Raw genomic sequence first — 20,991 nt, 5'->3', positions numbered from 1 at the left:
ACGATATCAACACAACAGTCACATTATTACAGCCTTGGAGCAGGTGTAGTGTATGTATATGTGTGTGGTTGTTGGTCAGAGACGCACAAAGCTCACACACACTAAGTTGCCACTAAAGGACCAGGCTGCGCTCCGTCGACATGACGTGCTTCTCTCCCTTTCTCCTAACAGCTGCGCTCCATGTGCTTAATAGGTACAATTGCGCGTGCCACCAACAGAGGGTGCTGGAGTAACAGTCAGCATGCTTTCCAACATTGATATTGTAGCATTGATTTTGATTGTGAATAAAGACATGTGCAAGGGCAACATTTATTTCTAATTGCTTTATATAAAATGAGAGTAAGTGTATCTTACATATCCGTCCATGGCCCAGTTGTCGTTTTTAAACTTGCTGTAGTAATGCTCTGTGGGCCCCTTGACCTGGTACACCTTCAGCAGCAGCTGGTTTTCCTCTGACTTGTAGGTACCTGCATGAAAAGATACATATATATTGAAAAAACTGACTTCTAACAAGTAAACAAACAGACAGAGAGTTAGGCAGACAGACAGGGTGGTAAGCAAACGTACAGTAAGGACAGGTTGACTGACAAACAGCAAAAAGGAGATTACATTACATTGAGCTGACGCTTTTATCCAAAGCGACTTACAATAAGTACAATAAGTGCATTCGACCAAGAAGATACAAACTTGAATAAAACAGAATCATATAAGTATAGGTATCAGGTTTCATAGAGCCAAAACATTTCAAGTGCTACTCAATTAGCTTTAGATAAGCCAGTCCTTTATTAGTATACAAGTGCTTTGTTAGTAATTGTATTGCTCGAAGTGGTGTCGAAAGAGATGAGTTTTTTGTCAAAAAGAGATACCTTGACATTTTGATTTATAACACTCTTTTCCCTTCACGAAGCACCTGCCACATTAATGGGGAGAAAGTGACATTCACCCTTCAGCTACATATCCATACAAGGTTAACTATAGTACCAACACAGAAACTGTTGCTTTCAATATCACAAGCCCATGAAAGAGAAATATCACAGATTTAAAATGAAATCATTTTATATGTTGAGAGCCCTTGTCTCCTACCTGCAAAACATCTTTCATGACCCGGAGATCAAGCTGAACTATTGATTGTGAAATGTCAAAACACACATAAGTGTCAGTTGGTGATTCAGACCGTTTTTTAGGTTTCATTCAAGAGCGCAGCTTTACATTTTTAACCTTCCACTATTTCTCATACTCCAATATCTGAAGCACATTTGAACACAAAACATGTCCACGGGAGTAATGCTGTGAAAATGTACGTAAACTGTATATACTGTACATTATTGTGGTGATTCTGCAGTTGCATTGAGGTTCATGGTTCCCACCCGTGCCTCTGTACATTGTATTTTCCACTGGATTTTTATCAAAATGTGAATGGCGCCAACAATATTTTTAGATTTCAGTGAGGCTTTGCTAATAAGTGTAAATGAAAGCCTGATCTTTATCAGCCAGATGTGTATTAACACCCAAAGTGGGATTTACACTGCATTTCAAGTTTGCAAATCTTCAAAATCTGGAAAGTGAATGCTTTTTTTTCAGCTGGAATCAAAGGTGGTCTTACAATACTCATTTGCACAATGACAAGTGCATTTCTTTTTCACATTATCTGCCTAGTGTTGTATGAAATAAAGTATTTTTAATCTCTTGTCTACAGTACATGTATAAGTACGTATCTAATTCAGGGTTATTCAGTTAAAATCTAAAAATATATGAAAGCTATGAAACATTAAACAACATTATTATAGTTATATTTTTAAGTTTCTCAAAATAAAAATGAGTGTATCTGTTTTGCTTGTTTTTTACCTGACAGTCTGATTGACACCCCGCTGGTTTCCAGTAATGTGACGTTGACTCTGCTGCTGGTAGTGTTGAACCCAGTAACTGTGAATGTGGTGGCCTGTCTTTTCCCTAGATACTCGTAGAAACCGCTCCACTCAGAGTTTGGAGAAAACACATCCACTGGAACTGCAATGGAGAGAGAGAAACAAAGAAAGAGGAAATGTAAAGCTTGCTCTTTTTCCTTCACATTAAACTGCAGCAGTGTTTCTGTTACTCTCTATCTATCTGAATGACACACTTAGATTTATGACTTATTCAAAACTCAACAACTTCAGTATTCTTGCAAAAATATTTGTTGGCATCTCTTCACAGGCTCTAAATGCATATATTGATTTAAAAAAAGCTTTCTTCAAACTTACAAGGTATTACATGGTATTGCACCTGAATGTTTTCACAGATTTATTTACTCAGTCTGAGCCATCATAAATCTGCAATAAGGCCCATGTAGTCGACACTCTGTACAACCTTCTGCAACAAAAGCTATCCCTCTCTGGATAAACTTTGTGGTTTTTTGATCAAAAAAAAAAATGGCGTGATGAATAGTATTCCAAGCCAATATAATAACATTACAGAATTGATAATACATCTGTGGTTTAGGTACAACAATGTGTTGAAATGGTTTATTCTGCATACCTCTAATCTTGTTTTTCTGAACATCTGAGTCTCCTCTGACTTTGGGATTGACTTTCACTCCAACTGAAACAACAAAAAGCACTTTGTTTACATCAAATCACTTCATGTTTAAGCTTATTGAAAGTATATTTGTTATAGAAAGGGTTGGGAATAGATGACATGAATAAGGTAATATGATGAATGTGTATTCATTAAGATAACATGTAATCTAGTGACATTTATCAGTTATTTGGTTCTACAAAATGAGCCAACTGGCAGACTGTTTTTTTTTTAATTGAATAGATTTATTTAAAATGAATTATTTAAAACAAGGGACAGTGTACATTAATCAACATATTAAAAACATGTAAAAGTACTCGAATTAACCAAAAGGCTAGTTTTCATCGATAGTCCCTTTGCCAGATGGTGATAGACATCCTAAAAGCAATAATATAATTAAAACTGCGGTCGCACTTGTGCGCGCAGTGATGAGCGGGCCCTCGCGTCCGTGCGCCTGTCGGGGAGGGCGGCCGGTCGTCCCGGCGTCAAGCAGACGCGCGCGAGTCCTCGGAAATGAGCCGTTCGTCATTTCTCTAATTTTCGCGTCCCAGGTCCTCCGGCATCGACCCGGAAACGGATGTTGGCACGCCGTCTCGAAGGAAAACAAATTTCTCTAAAGGCTCGTCGAGGACCGATATTCGAGGAGGCTGTCTGGAGGTGCCGTAACCGAGGATGCACTGATTTAGAGGAGACAGGAGTCTCTCTGGAGGAGCTATAACCGAGGGTACAACGATGTAGAGGAGAGACGAGAGAGGAGTCTCTCTGGAGGAGCTATAACCGAGGGATGTATCCTCCGGAGTCGATTTCAGCCAACAGTGATGTTTAAAAGAGGCGGGGCTAATGTAATCTATTTACAAATATGTCCGAAATTCCATGAGAAATGTCTGTGCCAAAATTCGTGAAGTTCTGAGAAACTATATGTGACTACCACACAATAGGGGGCGCTAGTGAGCAGTTTTTTTGAAAAATTACGTTTTTTTTTTACATTCTTGAAAAGGGCGTGGGTTCTGACGTGTGTCCCAAGTTTTGCGTCCGAAGCTCATTTTATGCTATCGCAATTTAAAAAAAAAATGTATAGGCCACACCCACATTCTGAATTTGTTGCGACACTTTAAATCTGAGTTCATAGTCACCCCGAGAGTATGTGTAAAAAAAAGAAAAAAAGATAAGCCCATCCGCTCTTGAGTTATAAATTGGTGGTGTTTTTGGCGCCCCCTATAGTCCAAAATGAAAATGCTTTGTTGTGCCTATTCCCCAAGACAGACTAAACCTATTTAACAAAATCTATGATGTTTGGATACATGGTTGATGAGTTATGAGCATTTCTTTCTAAGCCCCGCCTTTTTGCGAGTACGTTTTGATTGAAGGTGACAATATTTATCATCCTAACATGCTCATTTTCTACGCTAATGTGTCTGACCCTCCACCGATGCTGTATACAAAGTTTGTTGTAGAAAAACTGAAAATTGAAAAGTGAATATTTAAATGTTTTGAACATTATGCTAATTTAAATTAAAAAAAATGTAGGCGGAGCTTAGGGTTCCAAGAGGATTATTTGTAGAGCAGGTCCACCCGGATATGTGTGCAAAATGTCAGGTCATTCGGAGTTACGGTGCGACTTTGTAAATTTATTCCGAAATGGGATTTTGATAGGTGGCGCTAGCGAGCACGTTGTAATATTTTAACCCATTGACTCCAGAATGTTGCAATTTTTACCGGTCCTGGCGCCCGTGCAAAATTATACAACTTTCTCAGCATCCTAAAGCACTCAAAAACAGGAAATATGATTCCTTATAATAATAATAATACCACGGAGAACAATAGGTTCCTCGCACTTCGTGCTAGGACGCCGTTGGGTCCTAGCGCTCCGTGCTCGGGCCCTAAATACCACAACATTGTTATACCATTGCACATATTTACAATATATGACATCACTGAATACAGATAAGAGCAAGTCATGATAATAAATAAATAAAACATTTACAATACGCACTCATACACACACCTACACATCAGTGCTGACACTGTTGGTTTTCAATGAGCCACTTTTTAATACTGTGCTTGAATGTGTAGTAGGATGAGGATTCTCTTATTGGTTGTGGTATTGAATTCCATTGATGGGATGCGTGGAATGAAAAGACAGCCTGCCAAATGCGCTTTTCCTAAATGGGATGGTGCAGTCTCCCCTAGCCGCACCTCTACTTTATCATTCATCACGGTATGCATAGCCATGGGCTCCCTGTCTTTGAGACTAGGTAGGGGCCATGAGTACGTGATTACAAATAAATAACCAAAACAAAAACATCACCCGAGCATTCATGATACGCCTGAGGGAGATTTATGAGAGCATAGCAAATATATCAGGACGATAATCTGTATTTATCTTAAACCATATGGGATTAGGACATCGAGTTAAGATTCTAGGCTCAACATTAGCTCATTTTATAGATAGGATCTGTATACCTTTACAGAGCGGAGGTTTACCCGACCATCTCCCATCACTTTTGCAGGTTCTGTGCTCTGATCCCCCGGCTAGATAGAAACCATCCTGACAGGTGTAGATCAGTGTGTATCCCAGAGTGGGCAGCTCCATGGATCGAACATCAACATTACTGGGGGTCTCCGGCTGTCTGCATGAATGAGCTGAGTGACAGGGAAGAGGAAAATAAACAGTGTTAACACTTCTTCATAGAACCAAAATACAACATTTGAACATATACATGAACAGACACTTTGATAATATTAAATAATGCCTAATTATGATAAAACTGCTATTTATTACCGATGCACTCAGGTTGAGTTCCACTCCAGGTTAGGTTTTCTAGGCATGTTCTCGTGGTAGAACCAAGGATGTGATAGTTCTTGCGGCACTTGAAGGAAATCTTACTGCCAACCTGCATATTGTAAAAGCACAATGAATAAATCTTCTTTATTTGCAGCTTCTTAAGACCTGCCACACTCAGCATGGGGTACTTGTCATTAGTTTAAAAACATAAAAGCTTTTAACATTCAATTCATTGCTTATTGTTTGATTCTGACAAAACAAGAAACAAAACCAAATAATTTCTTATATAAATTCATCTCTTTTAGAGAGCATATTCTTGTTATCCTGCTCAATGTGGGTAGTAACTGTCTGTTCTCTTTGAAGAGATGACAGAGGAAATATGACTTGTGGATAATATCCAATTATACCTCCACAAATTGAAGGATTTGCGTGTTTGCTTAAATTCCATTAACACCAAAATCTTCCATCCAACAGGTTCTTAACTGTGCTCCAGACACTCGGTCTCTAAGACAAAAAACAATGCGGCTGTTTGACATCCATGAAGTCTAACTCCCCTCTAATGGGGGGCCACTTTCCCTTACCTTTATTTCTGATGGGCATGTCATGTGTTTGATGATTTCTTGTTTTTCTATCTGATGATCTTTTAAATCTAAAGCCCCCCATTTCTCAGATCGTTTACACATTCATTCATTCATTCTTTCTGCTTGCATTATTGAAACTTCTTTGGGCTTCTTGGTGCATCTTTGAAAGGCAAGCAAGTACCTTTCAACACAAGGCAATTCAAAGTGGGTTACAAAAATGATAGACATTTAGAGCATTAGAAATAGTGCAGCGAAACACATTATGAAATGGCATTTAAAAACAGTCATTAAAAAGCAAAGAGAATAAAATAAACAAAAACAAGCTAATATATAACAAATACAAGTTACAATGCAGTGTAAGATATGAATAGTTCAATTAAAAGCAGCGGCAAATAGTAAAGTCTTAAGTCTGGATTTAAAACTAGTAAGAGTTGTATCACGTGAAAGTGGTAGACTCCCGCTGCTATTTTCTGACTTGGTATATTCATCTTTACTTTCTTATAACAGCTCCTATTCAACTTCCGATTTGAGCACAGACACCTATTTATCAACCAACTTGCAAGTTGAATAGAATTGGAGGATGAAACCCTCTTTAATGGACACACACACACACACACACACACACACACACACACACACACACACACACACACACACACACACACACACACACACACACACACACACACACACACACACACACACACACACACACACACACACACACACACACACACACACACACACACACACACACACACACACACACACACACACACACACACACACACACACACACACACACACACACACACACACACACACACACACACACTTATCTGCTTTGAACCCATCCTAGTACTAGGAGCAGCTATTGTACAGCGCCCGGGGAGCAATGGGAGTGGGCCGGGGGGGCATCCAGTGCCTTGCTCAAGGGCACCACGGCAGGGCCCAGGAGGTGAACTGGGACCTCTCCAAGTACCAGTCCATACTCCATATTTAGGTCTGTTCGTGGACTTGAAGAGGCAACCCTACGGCTCCCAGTCCAAGCTCCTACTGACTGAGCACTGCCAAACAATCAATAATCAATTTTTTTATATTCAAAATGCATAAAATGCAGTATCTCTAAACTTGTGTCTTTTAAAAAAGGATTAACTCATACATTTAAAGTAATTATGAGGATATACAGTAGCTTTACCAAGTGTAAGGTCAACTGGAGTCTCACCTGAAAGCCCTGGCCCATGACTGGGACCCCATAGGCCGGAGTCCCTGGGTCACGACAGTTGTTGAAGGCTGGGTCTACACACAAGCATAAACATTGAGTATTTAGAGTATTATCATTTGAATGTATTGCAGTAAGATTAACATAGTGCAGCTACTAACACTTAGTCATGACAAAAAACCTTCACCTTTAGAGTAAATTGTGTCAGATAAATGTACATTGTCACAAAAGGATAATATTTCACACTGAAATGTAGGTGAAGAAAGTTATAAATTACCACTACTTTATCTGAAAATAATTATTTAATAAAAATACACTTTTCCCCTCACCTACAGCTTTGTGTACCTACACTAATGTGTAGGATACATCATATGACAATGACAAAAGCAAAACAGTCACAAGTGCAATACTGTTTAGGGAACATGGGTACCGCCATGGATATATTTTGACAGATAGTATCTGTATGACAGATAAAAGAGTTATTTACATCAGAGGAACACGACTGAGATCTGTGACCGCTGCAAAGTTGCTGCAAGGCAGCTTTCCATGTTCACTCTTACATCATTATTCAGATTTATTCTGTAATTCCACAACTTTTATTTAAAATAATCTTCATGCTTTCTGAACAGAACAACAACCACAACCCACATTTCATCTACAAAAATGAAGCGCTTTTGAAGATATAATCTTAAAGGAATCAAACGCTGACATCAAAACTACACACTTGAAGCATTGATTAGATGATATCTTTAGCTCTATCTGCACAGGAATACTAATGCTTGAATGTAAAAGAGTAAGCTCCAAAGTCTTGTTTACCAATAATCGGATTTCACAAAATGGTATTATTATATGGTATATCTTGATGAAATGTTTCTCTTTAGCACGAAACAAAAATATTTCTTCTTTCTAATTATGGAAAATGTGTTATATGTAATATTTCAAATATTTACATAAACGCTATGTCAATTTATGCATGTTTTTCTGTGTGAATGGCTTTGATTACTACAATATTCAATATTTCCTTTAGAAAATTAGCATAATAGAGCTTTTTGCTGTGAAAAAACAAGTTAGTTCACAGCAAGATTTGTTCTATATATCTGTCAAGGCAAACTCATTTCAAAGCTTAGAAATGCTTCGTAATATAACATCACAACATGACACTTCCTTTAACATGTTAGTGTATCATGTGTTGATCTGATATGCAGTCACAGTCTAAAGCTAACCATCATGGAAGTTCACTTTAAACACATAAACATAGACTTGCATTGTGTCCTTGCGGTGGTTTTAAATACCTATACAGACTGGTTGTTGGCCGCTCCAAACCCCTTCAGCCTGACAGGCTCTGGACGCAGAGCCCACCAGCAGGTAGGGCGTGTGGCAGTAGAACCGGACCTCCGCCCTGCATATCAAAACAACATTTTAATTACAAAAACCCCATAACATAACAAAACTTAAGTGAGCAGCAATAGTACAACTGGGTTTTAAAGTTTCTACTTTATCCTTTGACGTCCAAAGAACAGGTTAGGGTGTCATATGTTCGACTTTTCTGCTCCTTACCTAACTGCCTTGTTGTTTACAACTAGACCTTTGGCCTTTATCTTTTTCCTGTTTCTGCTCACAATCTAAAATCCACTTTGTCCTTGCAATGTTTCCGACTGACATCCAGACATGGGCGCTGAAAGAATCCTATTTTTGGAAACAACTTATTGAGTCAACATTTGACAAACATTGTGGAACAAACAACATTTCCTGAGATCGTTTCAGAAAGTAGAGTAAAGCCTCTATATTTTAAGAGATTGTGACACATTGAGACTTCAGCTGTTAACAGTATATTTATGCATCAGTTTTAGTTTACCACAAAACCAAAACAAAGTTTGAGTGACAACATATCAGGTGGCATACGGTATTGGTCTATAAAAAAGCCATTTCCTTGTACAGTTAATTCAATCATGCACAGGTATTTAACTATACAAATGCACATAATTGCTATGTCTACGCACTGACCTGTAAGAGAACATGTTCCCCTCTCTGAATCCACCTCCAGGAGAGCCAGGATCTCCACATAGGACAGCTTAAATAAAACGACGGATACAGTTAGGACCTGTTTTTAGTTCTAGTGCTAACATACTGAAAGAGGAACAATGATGTGTATCAGTTCAGGGTACTGCGTAACACAATAAAGCTAACTCACGCAAGCACTGCGGTACGTCTCCTGTCCACGTCCCGTTCCCCTCACATGTTAACACAGCAGGAGTGGACAACTGGTAACCATGGAAACAACTGTAACTAACACTCGAGGCCCATGAGTAGTCAGTTCCTTCCACTTTCCCGTGGTGCACTTGAACAGGAGGTCCACACTGGATTACTGAAACACACAAACAGGTATGTAAGGATATCATATACCGTCTATTTACACAGCTCAAAGGACAACATGCTGTTACACTTCTGGCTGAAAAGCATTTACTGTCAAAATAAGTGGACGTAGTGACCCATCGGTTTGTGGACCGGGGCTTTAAAACCTTGAGTAAGTAATTTTTTTCAATGACATCTTATTTTCCTGGAAGCAAAAGTGACACGACAGGATGGAGCCAAGTACAAACAGAACACTGAACAGGACCATTTTATCGACCAAAACGTTTACTGTTTGCTTTGATGAACTGAAAATAAACAGTGAGAGGGGTTAAGCTCTATGACAAACACACAGAGATCACCCAAACCTAACAAAACTAATGTTAAACATGCCCTAAAGCATACAATGCTTTATCTTTTTCACTAACGTTGGAAAGGTGAAAAAGACTCTTTGGAATAGTTGTGTTGGATATTAGAGAACGCAGGTGGAAGACGCTTGCACATAGGTTTTGTCACGATCTGTCTGTTGTGTTTTGTCTTGTCTATATCTGTATTTGGTTTCCTGTCTGTGTGTTCCCCCCTACCTGATTACCTGATTGTGTTCACCTTGTGCCCCTGTGTTTTCTCCTCCCTCCTCACCTGTGTCTTGTTTGTTTCATTAGTCTTGTGTGCATTTAGGTTCTGCGTTTTTCTGTTAGTCTTTGTGAGATCCTTGTTTGTTTTTTGACTGTGTTCACGGGGAAGAGCTCTGTATTTTTCTTGTGGCCTTGAAATAAAGGTGTTTTCTGTTGAACCTGCGTGTGGGTCCTGCCTGCTTCGCTCAACCCTGACAGATGGATCTCACCAAAGATGGACCTAGCAGTGTTTTTTGAGGATGAGGTTGGCAAATTATCCTGCAAACTTTTATGTTTTCTTGGAGAGTGGATGAGGGCTAATGGTAAAGAGGCTCAGGAGGCTGCCCCTTCACGAGCACGCCGGGAAGTTGCAGATAAGCCCTGGTTAAGGAGCTCACTGCCTGCATTTTGAAGGGACTTTGTGACTCTTCCCGATAAACTGCATGCCTGCTTTAAACCTTGAGACCCTGCAACTATGGTTCTGGCTCCCGTACTCACTCCAGCTCCCATGTCCTGTTTGAGGTCCCGCAGTCACCTGTTCCGCCGGGGGGCCTGCCGACATCATGTCCTGTTCCGTTGGGGGTGCAGCCGACACCTGTTCCGTTGGGGGTCCTGCCAACTCCATGTCCCGTTTCATTGGGGCTTCCGCTGAGGGTCCTGCCAACTCCTTGTCCTGTCCCGTTGGGGGTCCCGCAGACTACTGTTCTGCCGGGGGTCCTGCCAACTCCTTGTTCTGTTTCGTTGGAGGTTCTGCTGGGAGTCCTGCCAACTCTGTGTCCTGTCCTGTTGGGGGTCCCGCCGACTACTGTCCTGCCGGGGGTCCTTCAAACCCCATGTCCAGTTCCGTTGGGGGTCCTACCGACACCTGTCCCGCCGGGGGTCCCGCCAACACCTGTTCCGTCGGAGGTCCGGCCAGCTCCGAATCCTGTTCAGTCAGAGGTCCCGCTGCCACCAGATCCTAACACGCCGGGGGTCCCGCCTACACCATTTCCAGTTCTGTTGGGGGTCCTGCTGACGCTTCTTCCACCGACACCTTGTCCTGTTTCGACGGCGGTCCAGTCGACGCCAGCCCTTGCCCCGTCCGGGGTCTCACTGACACCAGCCCATGTTCTGTCCAGGGTTCTGTCCAAGGTCCCGTCTGTGCCTGTCCCATCGGGGGTTCTGTCTGCACCTGTCCCGACGGCTCTGTTTCCTGTTCGGCCGACACCGGTTCCTGTACCACCGGGGGTTCCGCCATTTCCAGCTCCCAGTGCTCCCGATCCCCTGTGCTCCTGCTCCGGCAATCCAGCTGACCCCGGAGGGGCCCCATCGCAGCCTACGCCATCTCCCTGCCCGTCCTCCGGAGCTGTCCCGTCGCCGCCTTCTTGCCCGGCCCCATGAGTTCCCCAGCCGGGCTTTCACCCTCAAGCCCGGCCCTCTGAGTTCCCCAGCCGCAGCCTTCGCCCTCGAGCCCGGCCCCCTAATTTACCCCAACGAGGCCTTCACCCCTGTCTTCGGCCCCCTGAGTTTCCCTGCCGCGGACTCCCCTGCTCTGTTGCTGTTCCCCCGGGCCGTCTGCCAGAGTCCCCCTTCTCGGCCTCTGCTTTGCCCCCGGGGCCGTCCGCCCGAGTCCCTCCTCCGGTCCCCCTGCACCCGCCCTGCTTGATGTTTTGGACTTTTTATTTTTAGGGACGTCTGGGATCCGTCCCTTGAGGGGGTAGGGGTAATGTCACAACCTTTTGTCTTTGATTTCCTGTCTGTTTGTTCCCCCCTACCTGATTACCTGATTGTGTTCATCTTGTGCCCCTTTGTTTTATCCTCCCTCCTCACCTGTGTCTTGTTTGTTTCATTAGTCTTGTGTGCATTTAGGTACTGCGTTTTCTATTACGGCCCGTCCACACTACAGCTTCAAAAAAAGCTTGCCGGCGGGCGTGTCTGAAGCTCGACCAACAACCAATCACATGAATCTCCCGCCCCTGACACACAAGCAGCGGTTTGATTGGCTAGAGCTTGTACTGGCATATGATTTGATTGGCTGATGCTTCCACCGAAAGCTTCAGAAGCTTCCAAAGTTGAACATTGCTCAACTTTTGCAGCCTGAAACGCCAGGAAAGCTCCGTTCTGCTACCCACAATTCAGTTCGGCGAAAAGCGATGCAACGTGACGTCAACCAATTCAAAGTGAATGGGCAGACGCGTTGGAAACCGTTTTTGAAGCTGTCGAAGCTGTAGTGTGGACGGGCCGTTAGTCTTTGTGAGATCTTTGTTTGTTTTTTGACTGTTCACAGGGAAGAGCTCTGTATTCTTCTTGTGGCCTTGAAATAAACAAACACTTTTCAGGTAATGACAAATACTCCTTCAATGGGATAATTATTTGCTAATATTTGCAATTGTACCTTCAGTTGAGACTAATAACTCATCACCAAATAAGCAATCAGACTGTCACAAAACAGCAGTTTATAAATGTCCCTGGTGGATATTCAGTCCTAAGATGTGAAGGATATGAACAGACAGTTGAAACTATTTCCCCTTTGAAGAAACGATGGATCACAGGCAAAAGACAAAATACCAAAAACAACTGTCACAGTAAATGTAATAAGGGGTTTCTCTTAAGAACCCTAGATTGCACCAGGTCAAATGCAATAGATGACCTTGTTCACCACATTTAGGTTGGCTAACCTAAAGAGGTCACGATATGGACTGAGACTTTTAGGGACTTGCATTGTCTGTGGTGCATTCCTTCTTCCACACTTGTTATTGGGTGTTAACGTATACATTGTTTTCCTCAAGTCTGCTCAATTAAATGCTGGCAATATTATAAGAGAACTTTTCCATCAACCTTAATCTTTTGAAACGCTGTCATACACTAGGGATTTAACCGAGAAATACATATTTATAATTGAGACTCACTACGTGGGCTTGCTATTTATGTAATGTTAATGATTCATACAAACTTAAAGCTACTTTGAAAATGTCATTACGGCTGTTGTACATAACCAATGTTTATATCAACTGGTCCAGCGAATCAAATCGATTAATATGAATTACCAAAGCATCTGTTGAACACAGAATGGAATCTGTGATCATATGAAGACATACCGTTCATGCATAATGATGTTACACCAGCTGTGTGCACGTACGCAGCGGTGGATTAACGCTCAATCTGTTTCGGGTTGCAGCCTGGGGCCCTATATGTGCATGGGCTGCATCTATCCAATCAGCTGTCCCAATAAGGTCAATAAAGAAATACCGTGACCAAGATCTATTCAAGAAAATCCCTTTAATGACTAGATTTTGTAAAGTCTGTGCGTATGTTAATGCCCCCAAGAGTGTGTGCAAGCCAAGTATTATTCGTAGCATGATTTTACACATGGCTCTAAATTATATTTTTTATGGTAAAGCATAACAAGTATTAGAGGTGGGGCCACACAAAGATAGTTGCTTAGGGGCCTCTGACCACCTTAAATCGGCCAATGCATGTGCGATTGCATGCACCTGTGTGCGTGTTGTACATGCAAATGTGTTGTTTTAGCAAAGAGATGGGTGCATATAACTTCATAACACCCTGATAAACATCCGAGTGTGTGTGTGTGTGCTTGTTTGAGTGTGCGTGCGCCTAACTCCCTAAGATAATGATAACCATCTGCTTGGTTTCAAACACCTAATAAAGCCAGTGTAATTCTCATCCAACCAGGAGACAGATGGTTTCATGCTCCCCTCACTCTGCTCCGATGATACACAGTACAGTGCAAACAAGCATGCAAAGTGAGAGGCAGACCGACACAACTGCAAACAGATCCATACACGCTGTATACAGTAGAGGCAGCAATCAGCACAGACTGACATTAATAGAGGATAAAAGCAGTGATATAACCTTTATAGCTTAAGCAGAAAAATGTACTTATTCACCCCAATATGGACATCTTCAGTTCCCTCAATGTTTGACTATATCTTATTTGGTTTTTCTCCCTCCCTCCCTATTTATTGTTTTTCAGTCCCTTTTCTGCTTCTTCGTTGCATAATGACCAGTCTTTTGGATTCAGCAGTGCAATTAACAAAATTGTTTTGAACTACAAAAAATATCTTTTGTTTGTAACATTGCAGTTTCTAGGCAACTGCTGGAAGCTCTCAGCAAACTAATCAGTTGACTTATTCTGTTTTTTGTACGTCACCAGTGTCCCGCAGACGCTCATATCTCCCCTCAGTCATCCTCCCAGACTCAAAAAGCTTTTTCTCCAATCTACTAAGTGTTAGTCCCATTAAAAACATCCTGACACCTGCACACAAAACACTGACAAATCCTGCATGCAGTTCATCACTTTCCGTCGTGTGACTCCAGGATGAATAGCTGGTGGCTAGCCATTAGCTAATGGGGATTCCAATGAATAATTACATGTGTTTTCTAAAAACTAAATCTGTAGTTAGGGATCGAACAGAACAGTCAAACAATATGTCTGCAGGTCTCTGATGCCCAAAGAACTGCAATCACAGGGCTCTTTGTTGTGAATGGACTGAGTTTGCTTCAAGGCAAGGCAATTTATATAGCACCTTTCAACACAAGGCAATTCAAAGTGCTTTACAAAAAATGAAAGACATTAAGAAAATGGCATTTAAAATCAGTTATTAAAAAGAAAAGATAATAAAATAAACATTAAAAGAAAAAATACATGGATAAAAGTTACAGTGCAGTTTAAGATGTGAATATATCAATTAAAAGCAGCGGCAAAAAGAAAAGTCTTTAGTCTGGATTTAAAAGTAGTCAGAGTTGCAGCGGACCTGCAGGTTTCCAGATATTTGGAGCATAATAACTGAACGCTGCTTCTCCGTGTTTAGTTCTGACTCTGGGGACAGAAAGCTGACCAGTCCCTGAAGACCTGAGAGATCTGGATGGTTCATAATTTAACAGTAGGTCAGAAATGTATTTTGGGCCTTCACATGGCTTTTACCCCGGCTGTCTTACACGCCTACGTCACTGTGATCATTCACTCCTTCCCTTTTCCTCACCACTTCTTCTTTCCCACTCATGTCTCCACATTCTGTTCTTCCTTACACTTTGATCCCCTTACTTCCCACTTGTTCTCAATGTCTTCTTCAAGCCCCTCTCCTCTCCTTTCTTACTCGTCTCAGCTCCAATCCTTTTTATATCCTCTTCCATTGCTCTCTTGGTCTACTCCCTCCATTAATGCCTCTCCTTCCCTTCGTCTCCCAGGTATATATATATATATATATATATATATATATATATATATATATATATATATATATATATATATATATCTTTCTTTGCTCCACTCAGCCAGCCAACACATTTGATGGGCTTAATCCCTTTTCTCACTGTGTGTTTACAGCTTTGGGGCAGGTATTGATTAGCTTCTCTTTGTTTCTCCCACCACTTGCTTCCTCTCTCACTCACTTCTCTGTCTATCTCTCCTTGTAGCTGCACTGATGGCTCATCACCTTCTCTCATTTCCTCTCTTCATTCCACTCTTAAAAATCTCTTAAGCCACTTCACAATTTCTGTGTTTCTTAATCTCTGCATTACTCTATCTTTGTGTGTTTTTTGTAGCTCCTCTATTTGTTGATGTTTGTTCCACTACACCTCTTCATTCCATCAATTCTCTCCTCTCTTGATACTTCCTTTCTTTCCCCCCCTAGTTCTCATCCTCATTACTTCCCATTCTAAATCTCTCCTCCTGGCTCACTTGATTTATTCTGCCTGTCGAGCTACACCTTTATAGCTTACAACTTCTTCATTCAATATGTTTCAGTGTGTGCTGGTGTGTCTGTGTAGGAGGAAGCTACTGTTCCAAAATAGGATCAAATGAAGACTTATGGATTGTTTGAAGTAGGAGAAAACATAGGGGAGGAAAACGGGGGAACTGAACAGAAACATGTGAGCAGAACAGGAAGAGGAGGAGAAAAGAGACGAGGGGAAAGATACAGAAAGAGAGAGGACTTTCATCAGTTGTATCTCCACACTGTTTCTTCCCTTTAGACCTGCAGCCTAAGTCTCATTTTCTATCACCTACAGTATCTTTCACTTCTGCTGTTTCCCCCTCTCTGCATCACTCTCTGGTTCCCCCTCAGTAGCCACTCTGCCGGCTTTCTACATGTTTTCATCTCAGTTCAAAGCTTCTGCAACTGCAAGAGCCAGCAGGAGATGTTCTGTTTGTGGGAAGAAACGGCAGGGAGGATCTCAGGAAACCATCCCTGTTCCTGTTGTTGAGCATCATCGTCTGAACTGCTAATATGGGCCGTTGGAAAACTTGGATTCATTTTATTTCAATGCGTTCGGTTTTATTTTCCCCTTTTGTGTTGGTGATAAAAAGAAGGGTTTCAGGGAATAAACCCTAACTCACCACGGTTTTATTTTAAGCAGCAATGTAAATCTTCTCTTGGCCTCTTTCTAATGTGCTGTTGAAAGTCACAGTCTCTCATTCTAGTATGCCAGCTCCCATTCAAATTGTCCCTTGTTTTTGTGGAGCTTTATTTGCTACAGTTGCACAGCTCTGTAGCAACAACTGCCATTGCTTTACTTTATTGTTTTTAACTATTAGAACTTTGCCGTTACCATGAGATTTGTAAAAAGTGAATCAATGACGCATTAATATGACAATATACGAACAATGACTATCCAAATTATAATTTGTTGTTGATATGATATTCTTGCTCATACTTACATTTTTACAGTACAATATAGTTTGTTGTTATTGAAATAAACGTAATTACTCTTTAAAAATACATGTGCAAATAAAATAATCAAGTTTTAAAAATAAATGTAATTGCAAAATGTCTCAGTACATAACTATTTAAAAAAACAAATGTAAGGCAGTTGTTTGTAATCTGTACAGTATATAGCATTTGTGTTTAAAAAGTGCATTATTCATTTTTGATTATATATTGTGTAAGCACCTTTTAGTTTGACTTCTTAAAACACATTCAATATAAAAATAACATATAACATAATTTAATTAAACAAAGGTGAACACTACTGAATACATAATGCGTTTATGTTAAAAAACAAAAACAAATGATGGCTCATATAAAAACAAATTTGCCAGACAGTGTTTCCAGACATGCTACTGGACCTGTGGATCCATCCTAAGCTCAAACTTGCATTGTCCATCATTTCTTGGGAAGGAGTTATTTAGAGTGGAAGATGTTCTCACCTCTGCAGCTGGGTTTGGTCTGGTTCCAGGTTCCCTCCTTGCTGCAGCGCAGAACGCTGCGAGCAGGCGGCTCCATCAGGTGACCGGGGTTACAGCGATACGTCACTGTGTGGTTGAAACTAAAATCACTTCCTATATAGATGCCATTCGCTACTGGGCCAGGATCTCCGCAACTGATCACTAAAGGAAGGGAGAGAAAAGTGACAAGTCATAAATCAGGTTATGTTAGATGTAGTGGTGCACAAGGGCTGTAACAGAACAACATTGTTTTTACTCGCCTGCCCCTTAACTTCGACCTCCTACTCATCTGTCTTACATCCTGCCTTTTAAAAAAACAAAAACGTTCCTGAAGCACGTACCAGCATGTTTTCATCCACCTCCCACCTTCTTTTCCCCAAGCTTCTGTCTGGCTCTGTTTAACTTTAGAAGCTGAAATCCCAGACACAATAATATTACAAATGTATAGGTCTGTACCTGCACAGCAGCGGGTTGCACAGTCCATGCTAAATGTATACTACCCTTGGATCCTTTACTAAAACACCACTATTGATGCACCAGAGGTGGAAGAAGTACTCACTTAAGTAATGGTCCTATACTCAAAATGTTACAATGTTATAAAATGTTATCAAAAAAGATAGCAAAAATCTTACAATGTTACATACTCAGAGTCTTAAAAAGTCTTATGTTATGGTAGAATGTCATATCATTCAGTTTTGTCACAACAAGTTCGGCAATATAGGGGCAATTTAGGCAGTTGGTTGTATATAACTGCATACTATCATATAAGTTAATACGTGTTTGTGATGTGAAAATAAACTACACATAAGATAAATGCAGTGCAATAGAGATGACAATATTTCCCTCTATAATTGAGACAAGCTAAAGTATAAACTAGATGGAGTTTGAGCGCAAAATGGTACTTAAATACAGTACTTTAAGAAATAAAAAAACTGTTGTTACATTTTATCGATAACCAATACTGATGCTAATTGACTGTCATAGTAATGAACATCTTTTGTAATATTGACTGCACCGGCTGCTGTAACCACTGATAACACACATAGTAACAGTAGAAGCAATGATATTATATCTATCCTACCTGCGCAGTCTGGGGGTTGTCCTGTCCATGTCCCATTGGTTGTGCAGTGTCTGTTGGTCAGACCTGATGTTTTGAAGCCGTCCCAGCATGCATAAGCTACCGAGCTGCCGAAGGTGACGCCATCATTTACGACTATTCTGCCGTGTGCTGGAGTGCCAGGGTTACCACAGGATACAGCTGAGAATTGAGGAAATATTAAACAGCGGGGATTAATCTTGGTGATGATATCAGTGTGAGCAATGCTGTCACTCAAGGATCAGCTGTAGGCTGCAATAATGAGCGTAGCACTGGAGTCAGCTGGAAAAAACATAAAATATGTCTTTGAGGCAGTGAGGCTGATTAACAACTAAAGGGTGTTGGATTGATTCCCAGCTCTGAATGGCAGCTGTACAGTATTCCAGTTGTGTGCTAGAGGCTGGCAGGAGGCTGGTAATTCATCTACACACCCCCCCAGGGAGTTCCTGGCATTTTTGAAAATAGTATAGGATGGCCCAGAAATGGTCTTTCATGTCAGTCAGAGGTAAAGTAATAATCTGTACCATGTTTCTATTGATTACATTGTTGAATGAGGATTCTTTATTGAAATTGACACTTACTGTAGAAAAAACAAATACCTATATTGATTGCTGGCCTACCAGCAGCCAAAAGACATCTGCTGATGTAGATGGACCATGACTATTTGCAGAGACAATGATGGTTCCCTCATAGTTTATTTACAGTGAACAGTCTGTTGCAAGGACTTTTGGTGAAAAAATAAATAATGTGAATCTTTCAGTTAATGCTGTTCAAATCAAAAAGAGCAATTTTAGGTCATTGTAAAATAACTGTATTTTTGGGGGTCTCCTACTAAATAAAGTAGCTATTTATACATTTATGTATAATGATAGTTTTTTTGTGCTGAGTTGTTCCGTAGTCCTTGGTTTGTATCTGTGCCAAATGCTGGGGTCTAAATCCACCCTGAGCTTTCTTTGTCTTTGAACCACTCCTGATCTGGTGGATTGAAAGACAAAACTGTGTTGAAGGACACAAGAATGCACATGGCTATGGAGTCTGTTGTCCAAAATAGTGATTCATCGATCTTTAGTTTGCTGGCACAGCACATTAACAACAGAGACAGGGATAAGCAAGCAACCAAAGCACATTTCACTAATAAGATCATGACAACTGACAGCGGCTTAACAATCAAACACCTATTGACGGGATTCATTAGTTAGAGCCCTTAAAAGCTCTGTCCAAGTGTGTGTAGGTGGTGCACATAATGTACATCTACGGCAGTGTAATCAGTATCCACACTGTGAGTAAAGGTCTGTATGCGTGCGTGCGTGCGTGTGTGTGTGTGTGTGTGTGTGTGTGTATGGATTTCTTTGTGTTTGTGTCTCAGTGATAGATGCTTCATCCTTTCTGAATCAGCCACTATTAGCTTAATGAAAAACAGCTGTAGGCAGACATAAATAATTAGGTACACAAACACAGACCCTGGCGCACACACAAAGAGAGACACACACCTCTAAGGTAAGGCCAGAGGGCTACATTTTTGCGAGTTTAAAACTACAACAATAATTTAATCCACAGAAAAATAATTGTCAACCGTTTTTGCTCAACTTCAAAGAGTCTGTTTTTACCCTAAAAAAAAAAAAATATTTCTTCCTCTCATTACATTGATATTAAATCAAAAAGCATATATTCGGGTTTTATACTGACATTACAAGACATTCAACAATAGCATTCTCAGACATTTTATGGACCAAATGCTTAATCTAGAAAGAACATCATAAGATGAATGACTATAAAACCATGAATTGTTGGTTCCCCTAAAAAGGTTTAAACTAAAGATGCCAAATATATTTGTCAATGTTAATTCAGTGACTGCTCATTTCTCTCATCTAAGTCAGTGTGGTCTTTATGCTTCACAGTACACACAGTACTTACTATATTTAGTAAACTGCTGGTGTTTAGGTCACCTACAGTAATGCAGAAGAGCACACTGACACATATGACTCACTCTTCCTCCCCCTACCCACTTAAATGACTGCCTGTTTATCTTTATCTAACTGAATCTAAAATCTGCATCAGAGTGCGATGAAGCTAAATTACAGCGGTGCTTTCCTCATCCATCCTAACATAGTTGGGGATGGGGAAGCTAACACGGGCAGCAGCTTAGTATTCTAGTGTCCCTACAGCACTATGGGGACCCACTTTAAATTTCCCCCTAAACTCCCATGGGTTTAAAGAGTGTCTTTGAAAACTGCTTTTGTATAGGACGCACTTTATTATCACAGCGCTGTGGAAGATCCAGTTCAGTAAGGGAGGAGTGGCACCCTTCAATCCGTCGTATATGGGCCACACAGATTTAAACATGCGAACACTCGTGAACTGAAATCTCTTTTTTTCTACAAACTGCTAGTGCTATAAACCTCCTACATATGTGGACTTTTCCTTTCGAAAGATAATTGCAAATTTGGTCAACATATTAGATCACCATTTAATTTTAAAAGTGTGTGTAACATTCATGGAAAGATAAAACTGTATATATGTATTCTACTCTTTATGAATGTCATCTATCTGAATGCATGCATATAAGCAATGTGTAATCTTTGCTCACGATACATTGGGTACAATGTACGGCGGGCAGTGTATGTAA

The 20,991-nt window shown here is 40.8% G+C and overlaps 1 protein-coding gene across 8 annotated transcripts in view; it reads right to left on the bottom strand.

Annotated features, from left to right (window-relative positions):
- The window catches only part of LOC307028392 (CUB and sushi domain-containing protein 1), a 424,819-nt gene that overhangs the window by 15,761 nt on the left and 388,067 nt on the right, over window positions 1-20,991 (bottom strand). For all 8 annotated transcript variants that reach the window (XR_013804983.1, XM_079663374.1, XM_079663368.1 and 5 more), the window contains 11 exons: window positions 18,351-18,527; window positions 17,252-17,431; window positions 9,333-9,506; window positions 9,146-9,212; window positions 8,434-8,540; window positions 7,145-7,218; window positions 5,336-5,447; window positions 5,017-5,196; window positions 2,515-2,577; window positions 1,846-2,007; window positions 355-467 (listed from right to left, as the gene is read on the bottom strand). Coding sequence is in view for 7 of the 8 variants with exons in the window: in XM_079663374.1 (XP_079519500.1) it covers window positions 355-467; window positions 1,846-2,007; window positions 2,515-2,577; window positions 5,017-5,196; window positions 5,336-5,447; window positions 7,145-7,218; window positions 8,434-8,540; window positions 9,146-9,212; window positions 9,333-9,506; window positions 17,252-17,431; window positions 18,351-18,527 (1,409 nt within the window). In the remaining variant the exon portion in view is untranslated. The remainder of the gene's footprint in view (window positions 1-354; window positions 468-1,845; window positions 2,008-2,514; window positions 2,578-5,016; window positions 5,197-5,335; window positions 5,448-7,144; window positions 7,219-8,433; window positions 8,541-9,145; window positions 9,213-9,332; window positions 9,507-17,251; window positions 17,432-18,350; window positions 18,528-20,991) is intronic.

The sequence above is a fragment of the Notothenia rossii genome (genome assembly GCF_949606895.1).
Source record: "Notothenia rossii genome assembly, chromosome: 2".
Taxonomy (NCBI): Eukaryota; Metazoa; Chordata; class Actinopteri; order Perciformes; family Nototheniidae; genus Notothenia; species Notothenia rossii.
This window is presented reverse-complemented; position numbering and strand designations above follow the sequence as displayed.